General features: G+C 43.7%; 1 protein-coding gene across 1 annotated transcript in view; it reads right to left on the bottom strand.

The window, feature by feature from the left end:
* exosc10 (exosome component 10) overlaps positions 1–23,251 on the bottom strand; it is a 68,851-nt gene that overhangs the window by 24,645 nt on the left and 20,955 nt on the right. The window contains exons 10-12 of the mRNA XM_084333842.1: positions 21,093–21,283; positions 15,866–16,022; positions 560–708 (exon numbers count right to left, since the gene is read on the bottom strand). Of these exons, the coding sequence (XP_084189968.1) occupies positions 560–708; positions 15,866–16,022; positions 21,093–21,283 (497 nt within the window). The remainder of the gene's footprint in view (positions 1–559; positions 709–15,865; positions 16,023–21,092; positions 21,284–23,251) is intronic.

Below are 23,251 nucleotides of genomic sequence, written 5' to 3'. Positions count from 1 at the left end.
CCCTGTCCAACAGCCTACCCAGTGCTCTAAGAGCCCTGTCCAACAGCCTACCCGGTGCTCTAAGAGCCCTGTCCAACAGCCTACCCGGTGCTCTAAGAGCCCTGTCCAACAGCCTACCCGGTGCTCTAAGAGCCCTGTCCAACAGCCTACCCGGTGCTCTAACAGCCCTGTCCAACAGCCTACCCGGTGCTCTAAGAGCCCTGTCCAACAGCCTACCCGGTGCTCTAGGAGCCCTGTCCAACAGCCTACCCGGTGCTCTAGGAGCCCTGTCCAACAGCCTACCCGGTGCTCTAAGAGCCCTGTCCAACAGCCTACCCGGTGCTCTAGGAGCCCTGTCCAACAGCCTACCCGGTGCTCTAACAGCCCTGTCCAACAGCCTACCCGGTGCTCTAGGAGCCCTGTCCAACAGCCTACCCGGTGCTCTAAGAGCCCTGTCCAACAGCCTACCCGGTGCTCTAAGAGCCCTGTCCAACAGCCTACCCGGTGCTCTAAGAGCCCTGTCCAACAGCCTACCCAGTGCTCTAGGAGCCCTGTCCAGCAGCCCTGTCCAACAGCCTACCCGGTGCTTTCGTCCTCCTGCCTGGCCAGCTTGTCCCTCCAGTTAAACAGCAGCCTGAAGGCGGTCAACTGCTGGGTGTTGAACACCCTCTTCTGCTTCCTCTGCAGCTCCAGGTACGACCCCTCTGTGAAGATTGGCTTCAAGTATTTCTGCATAGAGGGGAGAGAATGGGAGTCACTGGGAGCAGGGCTCAAAATCGCAACCAAAACGATGCATTATGCTAACGTTTACTTTCGAAGTGCAATTCATATTTGACTTGGTCACATTACTGTGAGTGGGGAGGAAATAAAATAGTTAATTAAAACAAAGATGCAGTCATGTAATATATTTTATTGCAAAGAGTATATTTTGACATATTGCACTGGTATTGCTCATCTTTCTATCATAGTTAGGCATGCCAATTTCCAAGTTGTCCTGCTTAGCTAAAATTCTGGAATGACTAGTGAATAACCAACTCAAAACATTTATCTCTAATCACTCAGCCCCCATCAATCTGGTTTCAGAGCCAACCATAGTACAATCTCAGCTACCACTTTAGTTATAAATGATATTGTTTCTGCATTGGACAAAAATAAACATTGTGCTGCCCTATTTATAGATTTATCCAAAGCGTTTGATACGGTTGATCATTCTCTTCTGTTGAATAGACTGTATAGTATTGGTTTTGATGAGATTGTTTGCGGTTGGTTCCGGAACTATTTATCAGGCAGAAACCAATGTGTGAAAGTGGGCAAAACCCAGTCGGAATTTTTGCCCATTACAAAAAGGATAGATCCTAGGCCCAGTTTTATTTACTATTTATATTAATGATATTATTCTGTCCTTGAAGGGCTGTCAAGGCCGTTTATATGCGGATGACACAATTATCTACTGTACCGCGGATTCTGTACAATTAGCTACTGACAACCTACACCATGCATTTAATGCTCTGCAAGATAAGCTTATAGGCCTTAAGCTTGTATTGAATGCAAGCCAAACTAAATTCATGGTGTTCTCCCGGGCCAGAAATATTGATCAAAAAGGTTTACTTATATCGACTAGAAATGGGTCTGATATAGAAAGTAAGTAACTGAATATCTTGGAATCTGGCTCGATGATACATTTGTTTAAATATCATATAAACAACCTACCGTAAATTAATAAACAGTCAATTGAGGCAAAAAAAGTGTTTATTGTACAGAAATAGATCAAATTTCCCAATAATGTATAGAAAGAGGGTTATTGAAGCAGTCTTTCTATCCGTCTTGGATTATGGAGATGTGATTTATAGAAATGCTGCCCCTTCGACTCTTAAACCACTCGATTCTGCTCATCATTCTGCTCTTAGATTTATCACTGGTGACAGATATGACACACCACTGCATCTGATATGAGAAAGTGAGTTGGTCTTCTCTGGCAGATAGGCGAAAACACTGGTATTTATTTATCCTTAAGGCCATTAACGGCAAATTACCTCCTTATCTCACCTCACTATTAATTTGAAACACTAGACCAGGGGTCGGCAACCTGCGACCTCGAGGCCGCATGCGGCTCTTTAGCCAATCAGCTGTGACTCCCTGGCCCAAAAAAAAGATATTTTTTTTTTTATCATCATCAACTAAGATATTTAGTCAACAAAAGGCTTACCTGTATGCCTGATTATGTGGTGCGAAATTTGCGAACAATGAAAAATTTACTTTTTATTTGATAGATTTTCCACAAATAAGGGAAGGACTCTAATAGAGCTGCATAGTTCAGGGTTTTATTTCAAAGTAGGTCTACAGATGCCAGAGTTTTTTTCTCCTTTTCTGTGTTTTATTTCAAAGTAGGTCTACACATGGTATTCTTTTTTCAAAGTGGACTACTTTCTATTTTATAAATGTTCCACAAATAAGGGAAGGACTCAAATATACCTGAATAGTTCAGGGTTTTATTTCAAAGTCGGTCTACAGACACCAGTGTTTTGTCTCCTCTTCTGTGTTTTATTAAAAAATAGGTCTACACAGCCAGTATTTTTTCTCCTCTTCATAAGAGTTTGAGGTTTTCTTTTGGTAAAAACAGGTAAAAACAGCAATTAAAAAGTCAAACATTTTCTTTTTGTTGCTTTATAATCCCATTAATGCAACAAACTGTGTGCTATAAGTATAAAGTATAATAAATCGCAAATTACTTTGGGTATGCAATTGTCAGGCGTTTTATGCTAAATGTGGGGTATGCTTGGGGATATATAAAACGTTATACACTGTTATCTTCATTTTAAGGGTAAATAGGTTGTGCGGCTCCCTGAGCATTTTATTTTGTGGGACGGGGGAAAAGTGGCTCTTTTGATAGTAAAGGTTGCTGACCCCTGCACTAGACCCTATATGACACGCTCAAATGATTGGCTTACACTGGTGCAGTGATTCTGGATGTTCGGGTAGATGGACGTGGTGGTGGTTGGATGGGGGGCGTGTGGCGTTGTGGGTGGTCTGGGATGGCGCTGGGACCTTTAGGGACATTTTGGGGTGCTGTGGGGGTTGTGGTGGGTTCTTCATGCAGGGGGTCCCTGGGGTATCGGTGGGTTGGGAGAGTCTCGGCGATGGGGGCTGGCCGAGGTCCGTCGGGGCGCATGCGGGGGCTGGAGACTCTCTGGGAGGTCTGGGGGGGTTTGGTTGGCGCCTGTGGCTTCAGCTGGACCTTTCCCGGACCTTCCCCGGAGTTGGGTATTGGTCTCTTACATTTACATTTAGTCATTTAGCTGACGCTTTTATCCAAAGCGACTTACAAGTTCTGTACGACAAGTCATCAGGAAGGGCACAACTCTATCAGCTGAGTAACAATGATCATCAAAGGGTTGAGTGCTACAGTGTAGGTTAGTTTATTAGGACAAGTGCATGACAGTAAGGTTAGTTAGGGTTAGATTTTTATTTAAAAAAAAAAATTTATTTCAGATAATTGTTGAAGAAGTGAGTCTTTAGTTGACGGCGAAAGATTGGACGGGTTTCGGCTGTCCTAACTGGGGTGGGTAGTTCATTCCACCATTGTGGGGCAAGGACTGAGAAAAGGCAGCTTCTCCTTGATGACTCTCCCGGAGCTCGGATAGGAGTAGGTCTGAGGCGGCCAGAAGATGCAGAGCGTAGGGGTCTTGAGGGTGTGTAGTTAGAGACCATTGACCGGAGGTAGGTGGGAGCGGTTCCCTTTGCTGCACGGTATGCCAGGTCAAGGGCCTTGAAGCGGATTTGTGCAGCAATGGGGAGCCAGTGCAGGTCCCTAAGCAGTGGGGTGACCTCTTGCGTGTGCTTTGGTGGATTTTGGTTGGCCTTCGTAGTTGGGCTCCCTCAGTTCGCCGTTTGGTTTTGGGGTTCCTTGCGGGGGGGTCTCGCTGTGGCTTCTGCTGTGTTCCGGGGGTCCCAGTGTCATCTCGGACCGTCCCGATCCTGTGTGTCTTCTCATTTGGCCACTGTTGTGTCTGTCTGCTTGAGTGTTTAGAGTCTTCTTTGGTGTGGCTACGGGTCCTGGGGTGCGTGGCCTGTCATTCCTCTGTGGAGTTTGGGGGTGGGGATGTGGGATTCGCTGGTTTTCCTCGTGGTGGCGGGGGAGCATTCCCATCGCTGTGCATGGCGATGTGAGTGGCGCAATGGCTGTTTTGTTTTTCCTTCGGTCATGGCGTGCTTTATCGGGGGGGGGGGGGGGGGGGGGTGCGTCTGTCTTGGATGGGGATGTGGTAGGGATTGATGTGTGGGGTGTTTTGGGGGGACTGACTGTTCACATGCCTTCGAGCGACGTTGTACTTACGTACTTATTTTATGCCATTATTAAGTCTGCACGTTTACATTGCACTACTTTTATACCTATTCTTATGTCTGCAATTTATGCATTGTTTTTTTTATTCTGTCAATCTGTGTGCTGATTTTATGCCTGTTAATTGTATACTATAGTTAATATTAATTAGTTATATTGTAGAAATGTGCATTGAAATGTCTGTAAAGTCTCAACGACATTGAGAATTAGGGTGACCTCAATTGTCTTTGAGTATAAATAAAAGGTTGATTATGATGATGCCAGGCATTGGTATAACGTTATGCCCCTTCCTGACTGAAGTAGTAGGCTACCGGTAACAACAAAATAAAACGGAACAGGCGGAGCGGAGCTGAAACAGACCATTCATTGTAAAGACACTGTAGCCTATTCAACCCATTCAAGTGCCAAAATGAAGGAGTCTAGAGCTGGCTATTTTCAAAAGCAAAAAATGGGAGAGCAGCAAGAATAGTGAGGGAAGAGAGAAGAATAATGAGGGAAGAGAGAAGAATAATGAGGGAGAGGTGCAGAGCCACCGAAGGGTGCAAATGATGTAGAGGACAGACTCGACAGGGGACTAGGCTGACATATGGGTTTTTACTCCAGTCTCAATCTCCCATTGAGTCATTCTCCTGCGAGTCTAATTCTGGCTTTTGCCTCGTCCCTATCCAAGTTCAAATGAATAACATGACTCCTATCCCACACACACATGTCAGAACGCGTCACTCGTGCAACAAAGCGCAAGCCCCGACCCGTGGGCCTCACATTCACACGTCACCCTGCGTAATTTTTTTTGTTTGTTTGTTATTTCCGTTGTCGTTATTGTTCATGGCCTATGCGATGAACGAAACAATCATTACATTTGTTTCATCGTTGCTTCACCAAGCAGCCGGTCTAATAATGACACCGCTGTGTCAGCGCGAGCTGGCTGGTGTTATGATCAGGGCTGAAGTTGAATAAAAGATTGTATTATTATTTTCAATCTGACATTACAAAAAAACTGAAAATCCATCAAAATCTGTGTTGTTGCTAATCATACATTATGCTATCCTGTTTTTTAACAATAATTTGTGATGCGATCACAACCACTGGCATTTAAAGGGTACAAATAAAAAAAATGCCTGCACCAGAATGCAGGAAATGAAGTCTTTGTAACAAGAAATGTCCTGGTGGGGGACCCCCAGACCCCCTGCTTAAAAAGTGGCCTGCCTGGGGCTATATTTTGCACTATATTTCCTGGCCTGAATGATTTCCCCAGTCCAGCCCTGGTTAAAAGTAGGGATGCACGATAATTATCGGGCCGATATCAGCAATTATGACGTCATCCCGATAACGTTATTGATAGCTCCGATAACATATAATACATTTTTTGGTTAAAAGAAATCCGGTGTGGGTGGATTTGGATGAAGGGCGCTTGTTTTTATTATAGCCTCCTCCCGTTTTGCCAGTACTGTGGTAAAACTGATAGCGTGTGGTTTAGGAACAGGGAGTTTTTCACAAATCCAGCGCTCCCTATCTTGGCTGTGACGTAGTCACGTTACATTCGGAGACAGACAGTCGATCTGCCAATTACGTCCCACGGCTTGCACCCACCTCTTCTTACCACCAATCAGAAGCTCTCGTTCGTTTATTTACCTCCGGATTGTCAGCCATTACTCTACTCGGAGCTAACGTTATCTCCCCGCCAGCCACATTGACAAGTACCAGCGCTTATACATTACTGGCAAATGTCTTGTTGCACTTGTGGCAACGAGCGTTGTCAGCATCAACTTTAGTAAAATAGACCCAGACTTTTGAACATTTCGTTCTGTCCGCCATTATGAGCAGAGCTGTCTGTAGCCTACTCGGCAGCGCAGCACCAGTGTGTGTGTGTGTGTGTGTGAGTGAGTGAGTGAGTGAGTGAGTGTGTGTGTGGGAGGGGAAGAGAGGAGAGGAGAGAGCACAGCAGGCAGAGAGCACAGAGCTCCCCGCGCAGACAACTGCCAACAAGATTAGTTTGCAACGTTTAAATTCCTTAAAAAAAACCTCCATAATTTCTCGAGTACCGATAGCAGTACCGATGACGTCGGAGCTTATAAATACTAAAAAAAATAAAAAAAAAATTGATAAAAAAAAAATATATATATATATATACCGTATATATATATATACAGTTAAAAAAAATATTATAATACAATAAATATCGGTTATCGGTATGGGTATCGGCTTGAGGAGCATAAAATTATCGGTATCTGTGTCAAAAAATCAATATCGTGCATCCCTAGTTAAAAGCCTCCAATGCTTATTAGTGTGTGCGTTTGAACGTGTGCATGTTTCAACCATACATTTTCATTTATTTATAAAAAAAAAAGTGCCTCCTATAATAGTGGGGGTTGCGGCTCTCTGACACCGTTATTTTTGGGTCGCGGCCTGAGAAGTTTGGGAACCCCTGCTTTAGAGTACTTGATTAGAAATACAAAACACTGCATTTAAAGTAGGGCTGGGCGATATGGCCAAAAACGTTATCGCGATAAAATTATAAAATTATTTTCATATAAGTCGATATCGATAATTATCGTCGATATAATGTCGGTCAAGTTTAATTAACTTAAGTTATGCCCGGCGCCGATGGACGGGCTATTAATAGACGGGCTATTAATAGACTTGTTTTTCTGCTGCGAATGTCTCGAGTTGATGTCGTCATCAGTCCGCGCACGTTAGCAGTTAGCCAGAGCGAGCAGTGTATCCATCCCATGACAATGTACTAAATATCCCTAAAATACTCTGTTCTGCCCCAATACATTGCAACGACGTCCACCGTATACCACACACTACTATAACCGTGGCCAGTGGCGGACTGGCCATCGGGACGTTCGGGACGAATCCCGATGGGCCGGAACCAAAGTGGGCTGGTCCAAAAAAAAAAAAAAAAAAAAAAAAAAAATCTTTTATTTTTTTACTTTTTTTTTTTTTACTTTTTTTTTAATTTTACTTTTTTTTTTGTGCCAGTGTGTGGGCCAGTGTGTGGGCCACTAATGTGGGCCGGTGTGTGGGCCAGTGTGTGGGCCAGTGTGTGGGCCAGTGTGTGAGTCGGTGTGTGGGCCACTAATGTGGGCCAGTGTGTGGGCCGGTGTGTGGGCCAGTGTGTGGGCCAGTATGTGGGCCAGTGTGTGTGCCGGTGTGTGGGCCAGTGTGTGAGTCGGTGTGTGGGCCGGTGTGTGGGCCAGTATGTGGGCCAGTGTGTGGGCCGGTGTGTGGGCCGGTGTGTGGGCCAGTATGTGGGCCAGTCTGTGGGCCGGTGTGTGGGCCACTAATGTGGGCCAGTGTGTGTGCCGGTGTGTGGGCCAGTGTGTGGGCCAGTATGTGGGCCGGTGTGTGGGCCAGTATGTGGGCCGGTGTGTGGGCCAGTATGTGGGCCAGTGTGTGGGCCAGTATGTGGGCCAGTGTGTGGGCCAGTATGTGGGCCGGTGTGTGGGCCAGTATGTGGGCCAGTCTGTGGGCCGGTGTGTGGGCCAGTATGTGGGCCGGTGTGTGGGCCAGTATGTGGGCCAGTCTGTGGGCCAGTGTGTGGGCCGGTGTGTGAGTCGGTGTGTGGGCCACTAATGTGGGCCAGTGTGTGTGCCGGTGTGTGGGCCAGTGTGTGGGCCAGTATGTGGGCCGGTGTGTGAGCCGGTGTGTGGGCCAGTGTGTGGGCCGGTGTGTGGGCCAGTGTGTGGGCCGGTGTGTGGGCCAGTGTGTGGGCCAGTGTGTGGGCCGGTGTAGTGTGTGGGCCGGTGTAGTGTGTGGGCCAGTGTGTGGGCCGTATGTGGGCCGGTTTGTGGGCCATTATGTGGGCCGGTGTGTGGGCCAGTGTGTGGGCCGGCAATAAAACAATAAACAAGTTGCATAAACTAAATCAGATTAAAAATGATCACAGTTCTGGTTTGCCTTAAGATGCAGTTTAAGATGGGTCTTGAACATGGAGTATGTAGGGCACTCTCTAATCACAACTGGTAGGCTATTCCAGTAGTTATCACTTTTAACAGAGAACACAGTTTTTGCAATGGTAGTATACCGAAAAGGCACCTTACAGTCCCCTCTACTGATGGCCCTGGTGGTAATGCCAGTGTCTGCTTTCTGTTGGATGAACTCATTCAATGGGGGAGGGGCAAGTCCATGCAGAACCTTGTACATGAAGCAAGTATATTTGAAAACTTGGAAATTCTCGAAACTTAGCATGTTATGTTTTTCTAAAACATTACAGTGATGAAATGAAATTGGTTTCCTATCAAATACTTTTATGGCTTTTTTGTAGAGTAATTCTATTGGTGTAAGAGTAGTGACATATGAAAGAGACCAGTTGATAAAACAGTACTCGATGTGTGATAAAATCATTGAATGCAGAAACATCCTTGCAGCATTAACTGGCAGGCAGGGCCTGATCTGCCTGAAGTTTTTGATGTTAAACTTGACTGTGTTTGTCACTTTCTTCACATTACTTTTTGAAGGTCAATGTAGAGTCCAATGTGACCCCAAGATACTTGAATTAATGTACAATGTCCAGCTCCGCCTCTCCCAGAAACACATTAGAGTGAGTGACCTCTACTGGTGACTTTGTGAACATCATACACAGTTTTATTGGTGTTAAGTGAAAGACATGCTTTTGTTAGCCAGTCTTGAATGAGACATGAGACATCAGTGAATGAGATTCACGTTTCCTCCCAACCGCGAGTAGGCCTAGAAGCGCAGAAATGGAGAATGCAAAAAAAGAAAGGGTGGAGCTGAAAAAGCTAGAATTGCTAGTAAAAGACGCAGAACAATGTTCTAAAATTACAGACATGTTTAGTAGAGGAAGGGCTGGCGTTAGAGTAGCTGCTGCTGCTAATGATGATGAAGTTCAAGTGGAAGGAACCAACAGTAACATGACAGGTGCGTGCAGTAGCCTAGTGCATATTCTACTGTTGGTGTGTGCCGGTTCATGAGGGCTAGCTAGCCTATACTAGTTCTTGCAGTGATTTCAGTCATTCTATTACAAGACAATGTGCTTTCCGTATTCCTGATTCCTTACAGCACGTGGACGTAAATAGTCGTGACTCGTGAAGTTTTTTCTCTGACTAAAAGTTTAGTTAGCAATGTTAGGACTAGTGCCCACCACAGCATCAGAAGCTAAAGTGCGAACCTAGAGAGCCAATCAGAACCTAGGACGGGCTGCAAATTAATTGGCTACTAATATTATAATAGTAAATACTCAAATAAAATACTATTATGTTCCCTTTCAAATTTTCATGTTGATATAATATTGGTAATCTAATTGATTGAATTGATTAGTTGCCATTTTACATGCTTAAATAAGATGTACCTTAGAATTCCCAACAGTTAGCCATGTTCTCGATTAGTCTCATCTACATGTTTGTAGATAACCACAGCTAACTAGCTTAAGCTAACAACTAGGTCAACTACTAGTTGTTAAACAAATGTGATTGCATATAACAGCTAACTGCTACAGCTAAGTTGGTAGTTAGCCTATTCCATTAATGTTGAATGTATTTATGAAGGTTGTTGATGGTGGTTGGCGCTGAATAGCAGACATGATTCCGTCAGTCTGCCACAGGGAAGCTGTGTTTGCTGATGCTGCTCACGACCACCAGTAGCGTATGACTGTGTGAGTGTGAATGCTTGATGGTTTCTGTGAAGCGCTTTGTGGAACAATGCTGATATACAGTTAAGAATGAGTAATTCGCTTTTGGTTTTTAAGAAAATGGTTTGTAAAGCTATTTTTGAAAACTACAAGGGTGAATAATACTGTTTTTTTTTGCTATTTTCTTTTATAATACTGTTTTGGAGTCTTAATTTATTTTTTATTTTTGTTAAGAATATAGGACAGGCATAGGCTATATAAGCATTGCTTCAGTCTGTACCTTCTCAGTCACTGTAAAATCAAATATTGTTAAATGATGGTGTATATTGTATTGTGTGAGATGATGACTGAATAAACTACTACTACTACTACTACTACTACTACTACTACTACTACTACTACTACTACTACTTTGGGTGTTTTCAAAAGGCTGAAAAACGCTGTATGAATTCAAGCCATTATTATTGATTGCTGATGTTCTTCTTATGCAGTTGACTCTGAGGAAAGAGAGAGCGCCCAGTCCAGCACAGCTGACCCTGAGGGGAGAGAGAGAGCCCAGTCCAGCACAGCTGACCCTGAGGGGAGAGAGAGAGCCCAGTCCAGCACAGCTGACCCTGAGGGGAGAGAGAGAGCCCAGTCCAGCACAGCTGACCCTGAGGGGAGAGAGAGAGCCCAGTCCAGCACAGCTGACCCTGAGGGGAGAGAGAGCGCCCAGTCCAGCACAGCTGACCCTGAGGGGAGAGAGAGAGCCCAGTCCAGCACAGCTGACCCTGAGGGAAGAGAGAGAGCCCAGTCCAGCACAGCTGACCCTGAGGGGAGAGAGAGTGCCCAGTCCAGCACAGCTGACCCTGAGGGGAGAGAGAGAGCCCAGTCCAGACAGACAGACAGACACAAAGAGAGAGAAAGAGAGAGAGAGAGACACAGAGAGAGAGACACAGAGAGAGACACACAGAGAGAGGGAGAGACACAGAGAGAGACACACACACACACACACACACACACAGAGAGACACATACACAGAGAGAGAGAGAGAGAGAGAGAGAGAGAGAGAGAGAGAGAAAACAAGCTCTTTGAATGGGTGTCTGGGAGGAAGTGGGGGGTCTTTCAATGTTGATTAAACGGCAAGCAACTAATGTCATGAGTGCCAAATTAAAGGACAATAAATCCAATCTAACTGAAATTGTGTAGCACAGACCTTTTCTATGGATCAAAACCTCAATATTATTATGGTGTAGTTAATACTTCATGTATCCTTAATCCCTAGGCTAATGAGGCACTAAGATGTTAGTAAAAGAAAAACATATGCCAATGACAGGAAGTAACGGTATATGTATGTGTGTGTCTCTGTGTGTGTGTGTGTGTGTGTGCACTGTGCATGAGTGCACATCTAGGGGCGGTGTGTAGATTTGGTCTCCCTGATGTTGACTCCTTAGCCACAGCCTTGGGTTGTTTAATACTGGACAAGTGTTTCATAACGGCCGTTGTGTGGGCCGGTTTCGGGGCCGGTGCGTGGGCCGGTGCGTGGGCCGGTGTGTGGGCTGGTGCGTCTGAATGTCCCGGGCTGAATTTGTGTCCCAGTCCGCCACTGACCGTGGCATCAGAATTCACGCCACACACATACTCGGCACGTAAATATATAAAATAGCGGCGTGCAAGCTAATTATCCTAGCCAGCCTGAGTCCCTACCTCTCTACCCAGAGGTGCAGCGCGGGTCTCCTTCGCTCTCGGCCATCTCCTTCACTGATTGTTTTTTTTTTTAACTTAAATTTTTATTTTCATTTTTTCAACAACATACATAGACAACATTCATAGACAATACACAGTACATAAATTAAAACAAATAGACAAAAAATGAGTAAAGAAAAAGTGTGACATGGGTCCTTCGGTCCCTTCTACATTTGCATTATTTATTTACATTTTTATTCATTTCCTTGTATCCTTTTCAAACCTCAGTGATGTCGTTACTTCCCCTCCTGTATTCTTCCCATTTTCCATTCAAACTTTTCTTCTTGCAGCCTCAGCAGATGTGTGATTCTCTCCATTTCCTGTATCCCCTCTACCAACTCTATCCATTGATCCTTTGTCGGCACTTCTACCCTGTACCACAGTTTAGTTAAAGCTTTCTTGGCTGCCACTATCAATATCTTAATCAAATATTTGTCTTCCCCTTGGATTCCTTCCTGTGACAGATTCCCCAAATACAACACTTGGCCTCCCTGGGGTATTTCGTATCCTATTATTTCATTTATTATCCCTCCTATCTCTTCCCAGTAGTGCCTTATCTTCTGACATCCCCAGAATATGTGTGTATGGTTCGCCCCTTCCTGTCCACACTCCCTCCAACATGTTTTCTTTGCTGGTGTGTAATTGCCCTGTATTTCTGGTGTTATAAAGTATCTAATTATATTTTTCCACCCAAACTCCCTCCATATCCTTGATCCTGTGGTTGTTTGTTGTGTCTTACATGTGTCATACCATTCCTCCTCTGTTATCTCTATTTCCAACTCTCTTTCCCACTTTTCTTTCACATACAATGTTGTATTTCCCTTACTGTCCATTATTGCCTGATATAGTGCTGATATCACCCTCCCCTTCCGTCCTTCGTATGACTTTACCATTATCTTAATTACCCCATTCTGTTCTTTGTCTCTATCTTGCTTTATTTCTTTGTTATAGTAGTCCCTAATCTGTAAATATCTAAAGTGGTCCCTATTCTCTAGTCCGTATCTTTCTTTCAATTTTTGTAGAGTCTGCATCTCCCCTCCTTCCGTCATCGTGCACATTGCTGTTATACCCCCCCGTTCCCACCTCTTGAACCCATGATCTTCTATCCCTGGTCTGAATTTGTTGTCGTGTGCTATCCATCTCAGTATCTTAGATTCTTTTTCTAGCTTGTATTTCTTTACTATTGTGTTCCATATGTTTATAGTGAATCTGGTAATTGGATCTAGTAGTTGTTCCTGTCTTCTGAACAGCTCCCTATATCCTATCAGTGCCTGCACTTTGAATCCCTCTCTTTTGGTTTCTATATCTTTCCATTTGGCCTCATAGTTCACATTGCACCAGCATGCTACTGTTCTAAGCTGTGCTGCATAGTAATAGCTTTCTAAACTGGGTACTGCCATCCCTCCTTTCTCCTTTGGTAATTGTAGAGTCACATATCTGATCCTTGGCCTTTCCCCCCCCCCAAATGAATCTTGATATCTGTCTATCCCATTTCCTAAATTGTTTTTGTGGTATTAATATAGGTAGGGATTGAAATAGGTATAGTAACCTTGGTAATATGTTCATCTTAATGATTTCGATCCTTGAACTGAAATCTAGGGGCATCACTGTCCATCTTTCTAGATCTCTCTTGATTTTCTGATTTATCTGTGTATAGTTTGCATCGTATAGCCCCTCCCCCCCTCTTGTGATGTTCACCCCTAGGTACTTGATCCTGTCCATGTCCCATTTGATTTTGTATTTTTCTTTGATCTCTATCGTTGGTGTGTAGTTCAGTGCTAATGTCTGTGTCTTTGTCACATTAAGTCTATACCCTGAGTAATATCCATATTCTGTCAGCAGATCCATCAGTGTCGGGAAGCTTGTGTCTGGTTGTCTCATATATACTATCACGTCATCTGCGAATAATCCCAATTTATGTTCCGTCCCCCTTATCTCCACCCCTTTGATGTCTTTGGTCTGTCTAATTAGTTGGGCCAGTGGTTCGATGAATACATCGAAGAGCGTCGGCGAAAGACAACAACCCTGTCTGGTAGCTCTCTCTAGTTTAATCCGGTCCGTCAGACTACCATTCACCTTAATCCTAGCCGTCGGTTCTTGATATAATGCCCTAATTGTTTTCATAGCGTTTGTCTAATCCAAATCTCTCTAATACTTTATATAGAAATAACCAGCTTACACTATCGAAGGCTTTTTCTGCATCTAGGCTAACTAATACTGCACTTCCTCCTTCCTTTTGTATCTCCTCTACTATCTGCACTGTCTTCCTTATGTTATCCTGTGTCTGCCTTCCTTTAATGAATCCAGTCTGGTCTTCGTCTATTATATCCGTCATAAATGTCTCAAATCTTTTGGATATTATTGATGTATACATCTTGTAATCTACATTAAGTATGGACACAGGTCTGAAACTACTACACAGTTCTCTATCTTTCCCTTCTTTTGCACTGATTGGTTGTTAGTGCGTGTGCTCATATCCATGCTTGGAAAATCGATATATCGAAACTTTGCGACCACGTTTCATGTTTATTTCGAGGAAATAATTTATCGCGATAGTTATTGTTATCGTTTTATCGCCCAGCCCTAATTTAAAGGAAAAGAAAACATACATATGTGTTCCATAGACTCACAGGAATTGTGTAACGTTTCCCAAATAGTGAAAGGAATAGCAAGACATGTCCCCTTTAACAATTTGATTATAAATATAGAATATTTGTTGACAGCCCTAACTGCCTATATATCTGCATCTTCTGGTCGCCTGAGACCTACTCCTATTTGGGCTCCTGCTGGAGTCATCGAAACAAAGCTATTCTCAGTCCTGGCTCCCGGGTGGTGGAACGCACTTCCGATCACAGTCAGGACAGCTGAAATGCTCCAAATCTTCCGGTCAACTAAAAACACACTTCTTCAAATCAATAACTAAAAAAACTAAGTTTCTTACTGTCTTTTACTATTATGTACTATGTCTATAGTACTTTATACTATGTACTAGGGGTGTAACGGTACACAGAAGCCACGGTTCAGTACGTACCTCGGTATTGGGGTCACGGTTCGGTACAACAGCAGAAAATATATTTATAATGTAATTTATAATATATATATATTTTTTATAATAATTTATAATTATTATATATTTATGATAATTAAATAGAATAATTTTCTATAGGCTTGCCGTGGTAGTCAGTGATACTAGTGTCATTCTGTGTTCAGGCATCCACTGAATAAATTAATTGCCTACTGTCCCTTTAACAACTTATCCTTACTAAGTTTCAGTTTCACTTCTAGAGAGAATTTTACTTCACAAGGCTGAATACTAGAGAACAGATGACATGTTACAACAATGGCAGAGGATTATTTGGATTTAAACACCGTAGCAATTCAACTGGAGAGGAGCTCAGTATGTACCGGTAAGTTTCTTTTTCTTATTTGATCAGCTGTGCCCGAGTCCGGCGGGGGAGAATAGTGTGTTTGTTGGCGACGCGCGTGCGTGTCTTTCCATTGGTTTAATTTGGTTGACATTATTGGGTGAACAAGAAAACGAAAGAAAACTGTAAAATTTTAATGACCCTGCAGCTGTTCCAATGTAAATGTGCCTTTCTCCGTGCACTTTCGCCTGCTCTGAAGTCGGACTCGCTGTTTTTACACGGACACGGAACCCGTGAGTGCCTGCATGCGCAACTGATGTGTGTGCGCTGTGAGGCGTATTCTTCGTATGGCTGCGCGTACCGCACCGTGATGGCCGTACTGTAAATTCGCGGGACGAATACACGTACCGTTACACCCCTACTATGTACTATGCTGCTACACCTTTACTACTACCTACAATGCTAGTATCTCTATACTACCACTATGCACTCAAGAGTGTAGAGCCCTGGAGAATATCAGAAATATATTTTGTCTGTGACCGTGGAATTTGAAAATATTAGTGAAAGAGAAAGGGTGTAAACTAGGGCCAGGGCGATTAATCCAGGTTTAAATTTTAATTATGATTTTGACTTCTCATGATCATGAAAACAAGATAATCGAGATAAAACTATTATTGTGCTGCATGCCGTGTTGCTCTCATTTTGTCTTGTGTTGTAAAGGCAGCGTACCTTTCTTTCACATCAGTGCACCACCCCCCCCCCCCCCCCCCCCTCCGAAGCCCAAACCGAAGCCCTGGTGTGTAGACTATTTGAGTTCTGCTATGATCGAGCAGCCCTAGTGTGTAGACTACTTGAGTTGTGCACCTTGAGGGAGATGTCTCTGCTCTTGTTCCAGACACTCTGCAGGAGGCCAGGCTGGCCGTTGCTCTTGTCCAACAGGTCCACTCTCATACGGTCATAGACGTAGAGGAGATAGTGGGTGTCTGCCCTGGCGTACTGGAACATCTCATCTGGCAACGGCCTGGAGGGATGAACGACAGCACAAATATATGAAGTTTTAGTACAACTTACATCAAATGATGGGCTTATGAGACATTATCAATTTCTTCAAGTGAGAGAACAAAAACAAAAACAAACATATCGTATAATACTCTATACCTTTGTACTTGACATACATCAACACATAGATCAGCTTAATTTTTATCTTCATCTATATGTATAGTGTACATAATTCAAACAATGTCTAATTTGTCACTTTTTATTTCTAATGCTTGGGAAAAGAGGCAGTTATATAACCACAAACACAATAAAAAATACAACCTCGAAGGCGGCTACGTGGCGTAGTGGGCAAGGTGCTCGCCACGAAATGCTGGAGACGCTGGGCTCGTCAGTTCGAGCCCAGCGCTCCACATTTGCTTTCAGTTTAGCTGGTCGTCCGTACTAATACACATTGGCCGTATTAGGAGGTGGGAAACTGATGGGTGGGGATTAGTGGTCTGCAAGGGCCTTGAAATAAAGCCCGAGCCCTGCCCGAGCCCGTGAACTTCAGGCCCTGCCCGAAAATAAGCCTGACTGTAAATAATATTTTAAGCCCTAGCCCGCGTGAAAACCAGAAAAAAAAAATTATTATTATTAAAATATAATTTTTTTTGTATTTGTTTTAAATATTCTAAACACTTTATAATTAATTTAATAAATAAACAAAAACGAAAATGTCCAATAGGTCTGCCTAAATAACGCACATCACGCTGAAAACTAAGAAGCATTTATGCCTCCCTCCCAGTGCTCGCTTATAGAGCAGCCTCGTAAAACGTATTGAAGGCTATAGAATCTTCTGTGACACACAGTACACACACACACATGACACACAATAGCCTACTCAGTCACTATATACAAACAAACAGAAATCAGATTTCGAGCAGAGCAATAATGAAAAGCACAACAAAACAGGTAGCGAGCGACCCAGCAAATAATAAACATCACTCACCACGACGTCAACAACGCGTTGAACAACTTTAACAAAACTTCAACCGGCTACATGATCCAAGTACAAATAAAACGTTCGCCAACTGGCTATATTCCAACACAACCAATCGAGTTGTCCCCGGCCTGAGTTCTCCCTGCGCGCTGCGGTAATTACATCCAAATGTTTCTCTGGTGACAGCTTGGCGCAAAAGCGAAAACGAATCTTAAAAACGAAGGTTATCCTATAACCCTAGTTATATGAAAAAAAGAGCAAAAAAAAAAAAAAAGAGCAAAAAAAAAGAGCAAAAAAAAAAAAAAAAAAAACGGCGGTGCCCGGGCCCGGCCGAGCCCGAATTATTTATTAAAAAAAAAGCCCTACCCAGCCCGAACCCGCCGGGCCGGGCCCCGTCGGGCCTGGGCAAGGTTGCAGTGCACTAGTGGGGATCAGGCGTTGTGGACAGCGACTCCTACAGGTCGGTTGGTGCGCCTGCGCAGTAGAATCAGGAAGTGTCGGGGGCAGCGTGAGCCTCCCACGCGTTACTCCTCGCCACTGAGAGATCGAGCTGCGCAGGTGAAAAGATGCGACTGCTGTTACCTCAAGTACCGGAGGGGACTTGTGCCATGTATCACTTAGTCCACATTGCAGCCGGCTTGTGGGAGGCAAGAAACAGCGTCCGTGACAGGGGAGGGTTGAATTGGATGATACGAAATTGGGATGGGAGAAAAATATAGAAAATGGGAGAAAAAGTGGATCAAAAAACAAAACAAAAAAAATACAACCTCGATGCTTCAGTCTAAAAGGAACATGCAAACATTATGATTATGTGAAATGTGCTTACCGTCTTCTCTAAAGATAGATACCAATTTCCTCTGTGTTCAGTAGAAAGCTATCCAGCTGCAAGCTAGCCTAGCTTAGCACAAATTAATGGAAGCGGATATGGACCAGCTAGCCTACCTCTCCCAGAGTTTTAAGCTAGACTATTAGTCTGTATCCGCTAGGGGTGGGAATCACCAGAGGCCTCACGATACGATAGTATTGCGATACAAAATATATTGCAATATGCAGAGTATTGCGATATTAATATTGCAATATATTGTGATTTATTACCTTTTTTCAACTGCAAAGTAAAACTTTGTCAACATGTTTTATCTAATAAAATAAAGTTTTCAGTCTGTTCATCTCACTTCAATAATTTTTATTGCAGCAAATGGGATTCTCAAGCAGACAGATGTGTTGCATGTACCTGACAAACTGAACTGTTTGTATTACAGTCATATTCCAACTTAACTGAATGCACACAGTGTGTGTGTGTGTGTGTGTGTGGACTACTGTACTATTACAGGTATTTAAATGAACAATGCAACTTCCTTATACAAAAAAAACAAAACATTACATAATAAAATATCGATACTCTGCGTCCTTGTATCGATACAGTATCGCCACGCAAAGTATTGCAATTGCAAAAAAGTATTGTATCGATATTTTCCCCCACCACTAGTTTCCGCTTCCATTCATTTGTGCTAAACTAGGCTAGCTTGCAGCTGGATAGCTTTCTACTGAATGACACATGTTGGTGTGTTCCTTTAAACACATATTATTCGTTTTTTTAATTCTATGCAATGTCACGGACCTCGGTGTTACCATAGGAAATCATTCTGAGATCCCTAGAGTGCAATACCGGCCGCATCCTGCTAGGTGGCACCCTTTGAAACCTTATTTCACACTGTCACATCTAATTTCATCCGGGAGGAGAATTTAGACCAAGCCAAGTCTAGCGGTTCATCCGATCACTTCAAAACGCGTTCAGCCCATTTGAGGCATATCTTGTGCCACTTCATGTCAGGGACCCGATCGACGTCAATACTGGAAATCGCAATCAGACAATTGGAATATTCTTTTTGGGACACCTCCTAGTAAAGGTAAGGACTACGGTATATGACATCAATCCTACTTTGATCCAACAATGATTTCACATCGATCCGGCCGATCAACGTATGTAGTAGGGCTGACCTTCGAAGCTTTTTTTGGCAATCGAAGCTTCGGGGCAGAGCTTCGATTTTAATTCGAAGCTTAAAAGAAAATATATATATATTTTTTTTTAATCTTATGTTGTGGGACTTGTACAGCACTTGGTAAACTTTGTTGTTTTTAAATGTGCTCTATAAATAAAGTGGATTGGATTAATTAATTAAGTAGCCCCTTTCGTGACTGTGACGCAGCCAACAAGGTTTCACTCGGCTGCACTGCTTGGGTGCAGTGGGGCTGCTCTCACAGCCAACAACATGACATTACATAATTATGTTGCAACCTTCGTCTATCAAGCAAACAATTATATAAATATTTATATGTAGTTATTAGAGACAAAGGCAGAATTCGACTTAATTAAGCACGTTTTATTAAGACATCTTTTTATATGGGTCGGGACACTTTAAAAAAGCAGCACAATGAACACAAATCTGTCCGACATAGTCTTAAATAACAAACGGCATTGCTTCGCTTCTTCGTCGACATGTCTGCTGCACATGTCCTTGTTGTTTTCAACACAGATAATCTCCATGTGCTTGTTGTAGAGAGGTGGAGTCGAGGCGCCGCTTACTTTCGTTTCATTGGAATGGAGGCGGGAAGGCGCCGCTTACTTTCGCCATCGAACAAAGCTTCGAAGCATTTAAGACAGCCCTAGTATGTAGTATTCAAAACGAATGCCGTTACTGGCGATCAAAGCATCAAACCCCCCCCCCCCTTCATGCATTCATGATGAAACATAATACCTATTATATACCTTTGATTTGGAAATAGTAGCGTGTCCACAAACAATGCAAATGCTTTTAGCAAAATTCACATATCGCTCCGTAACACAGTTACCAGGAATTAGCCAGGATCACTCTGACTGAAACTATACAATATTCACCACGGTATAACACGGTATATACATGAAAAGATTTATTCTTTTTCACATGTTGAACGATGGATAGTTACTGTCAAATGAGCCATAGTATCGTCTCCATATAGAATATAGCCCTGCAAACACCGCGATGCACAGTGAAAATCCATATCTTTTACAGCGGTGGCACACAGAGTACAAGGATGGCTAACACGGCTGGCGTTCAAAGTGTTAAAGGTGTCTTATAAATGGCCTTTTCCAGTGTTTAGCATTGTTTCATAGCAATGGGGGATTATATCAATGTGGTCTGTGTCTCTAATTATCATTTTGACTCATCAGTCTAGTCTTGAGTTCACGAGATCTTTCCTCACTCAACTAAGCCATTCTGATTTGACTGTTTTGCTGATGTGAATAAGGCACCGATTTGCATAAATAGCGCCCCCTCTATGGTTGTAGCGCAACCATTCGCTCAACAGCAGAGCGAGTGGAAATACCTTCACTTCCTCAAACGGGTGGGTGCCGACAGAGAGAGGCAGAGAACAAGCGAGCAAGAGAGATAGAGAGATAGAGAGGGACAGGAGCTTCTGTCGGGGAAACACAAACACGCATTTTACACACAACCTGAGCGGCGCGTGGGGAAACGCACACAAATTTTACACACAACCTGACCGGCGAGCGGGGAAACACACATTTTACACACAACCTGACCGGCGTGTGGGGAAACACACGCATTTGACACACAACCTGACCGGCGTGCGGGGGAGGGTCTTCTCCCTGGGAGCACTCTCATATCACTGTCAAAATATCTTTTACTCCCACACGCACGCCCATATTCCGATCCGTGCAATAATATTCACAGCGGTATATATTGTCATTTGAAACAAGTTACCAATGCATTGTCCCGTGGGATTATGCCCCCTGCGGCGAAATTCATTAGTATCCCCCTCAATCTTTCTATCTCTCTCTCTCTCTGTCTGCCAGTCGCAGACTTTGGGCGACTGTCACTCAAAGCTATGGGCGGAGCCCAGCCAAAACAGCTTTGAATCTTGAAGTGGAAAATTTTTGCTTTTGAGTAATTGATAAAAAATATAAAACAATGAATTGTTTTGAAAAAAAACTTTACAGATGTGTTCCATAGACTGAATTGTGTAAAGTTGCACAAATAGTGAAAGGAATAGCAATGCATGTCCCCTTTAAGGATATAAAATTATGGAAAAGGATGATGGATTTTGTTACAGCCCTACCGAATACGCCAGTCGGCCAGCTGGTAGCGCTTGTCGGAGTCCACGTTGCAGAAATGTTTGAGCAGGTAGTCCAGAGAGTTCCTGGCTAGGTTGAGGGCGCGGCTGGCCTGGTGCGTGTCGAACAGATTGACCACGTAGAGGCCCATGTCCTTCTGGAGCCACTCTATGTCCGAGTCGGCACCGTGCAACACCTTCCCGCGGGGAAAGCAAAACACAGTTTCAATGGGAGAAAAGAGGAGGGCAGATTGCACTGCATTAGGGTAGAAATGGCACTGCGAGTAAACAGAAGAGCAGAGTCCACAAATTTTAGAGTCCACAAATTAATGGAAGTGGATACGGACCAGCTAGTCTAGCTGTTGGCCAAAGAAACCTCTCCTGGAGTTTTAAAGGAAAACTCCAACATTTTGGGAAATTAGCTTATTTAACATCTTCCCTGGAGTTAGACAAGAAGATACATACCTTTTTCATAAATACATAAATGTTTTGATAGATTGCTCGTATTGCCACCCTTACTGGCAAATGTTTTGTTGCACTTGTGAACGCTTCGCTCTATCCGCCATCACGACTCAGTCCATGCAGAGCTGTCTGTGTCTGTGTGCAGCGCGCGTCAGCACGGAGACAGCGCTGAGATGCTTCCAGCTGCAGCACATCAGGTGTGCGGGGCTTGTATGTGCGGGGCTTGTAAGCGCTGCGGTCTGACGTGCTGCAGCTGCATACTATTGACAGCGCTTTCATTAAGGAGTACCCGTATGTATGTGTAGCGCGACTCGCGAGGAGTGTGTGTAATAATGACTCGCTGCGACTCGCTTCTCGTGCAGAGACAGAGAGAGGAGAGATCGTTCGCAACTTTTAAATAATAATAATAATAATAATAATTTCTCTAGAGTATCGATAGCAGTACCGAGGACGTCGGAGCTTATAAATACTCCGGTATTTTCTAATATAGTACCGGTTCCCGTTTAAAACCGGGGTCCGGGGGGCATCCCTACCAGTCACACAAGTCTCCCAGTCACACAAGTCTCCCAGACACACAAGTCTCCCAGTGACTGGGAGACTCGTGTGACTGGGAGACTCATGTGACTTGTGTCTGGGAGACTTGTGTCTGGGAGACTTGTGTCTGGGAGACTTGTGTGACTTGGAGACTTGTGTGACTGGGAGACTCATGTGACTTGGAGACTTGTGTGACTGGGAGACTCATGTGACTTGGAGACTTGTGTGACTGGGAGACTTGTGTGACTGGGAGACTTGTGTGACTGGGAGACTTGTGCGACTGGGAGACTTGTGTGACTGGGAGGGGAGACTTGTGTGACTGGGAGACTCGTGTGACTTGTGTGACTGGGAGACGTGGTAAATACACAGGAACATTTGAGAGTTGTATTTTGATTGTATTTGGAGTATATGTCCTGACTGTAGTGAACTAGGCTAGATGTCTGCCCCACTTCCAGTGATGAAGCTAAGCTAGGCTAACGGACCAGGCGTTCCCTAAGCCCAATGCATGCAGAGAGACGAAAAAGGTATGTGTCTTCTTGTCTAACTCCAGGGAAGATGTTAAATAAGCTAATTTCCCAAAATGTTGGAGTTTTCCTTTAAGCTAGGCTAGTGGTCCGTATCCACTTCCAATCATTCATGCTAAAATAATGTTGGCGTGTTCCTGAAAATATTCGCAATTAATCATAAAGAAAAATCACCAAATTTTATTTCAACCAAAGACTCATTTTGTGCAAATATGGAAAGCTTTTCAATTTCCATGTGGAATATCTCAAAAGAACAATAAATATCTCTAGTTTCATCAGTGAAAAAAAGTGAGTGTCTAGTAGGGCTGCAACGATTAGTCGACATAATCGACGATGTCGATCGTCGACGAGGAATTGTTGCGTCGATTAGTCATTAAAACAAAACAAAAAAAAATGTGCACTACCTATCTTTGTGAAAGTGGCTTCTCAGCTCTGGTCCAGCCAGCTGAAGACTTCTTAGCTTAACATAACAGACAGTAAGTTTGGGGGAACTAATGGGATAACTGGGGATGTTGTTTGGTCCTGACAAGAGTCTCAAAGCAACTCTGAGGTCATGCTCAATGTCCAATCTGTTCCTCTGCTCTGTCTTCAGCTGGACCAGAGCTGAGAAGCCACTTTCACAAAGATAGGTAGTGCAAAAAAATA

The sequence above is a fragment of the Notolepis coatsorum genome (assembly GCF_963971535.1).
Source record: "Notolepis coatsorum genome assembly, chromosome: 17".
NCBI lineage: Eukaryota > Metazoa > Chordata > Actinopteri > Aulopiformes > Paralepididae > Notolepis > Notolepis coatsorum.
The sequence above is the reverse complement of the archived record's forward strand: the minus strand, read 5'-3'. Positions and strand labels throughout refer to the sequence as shown.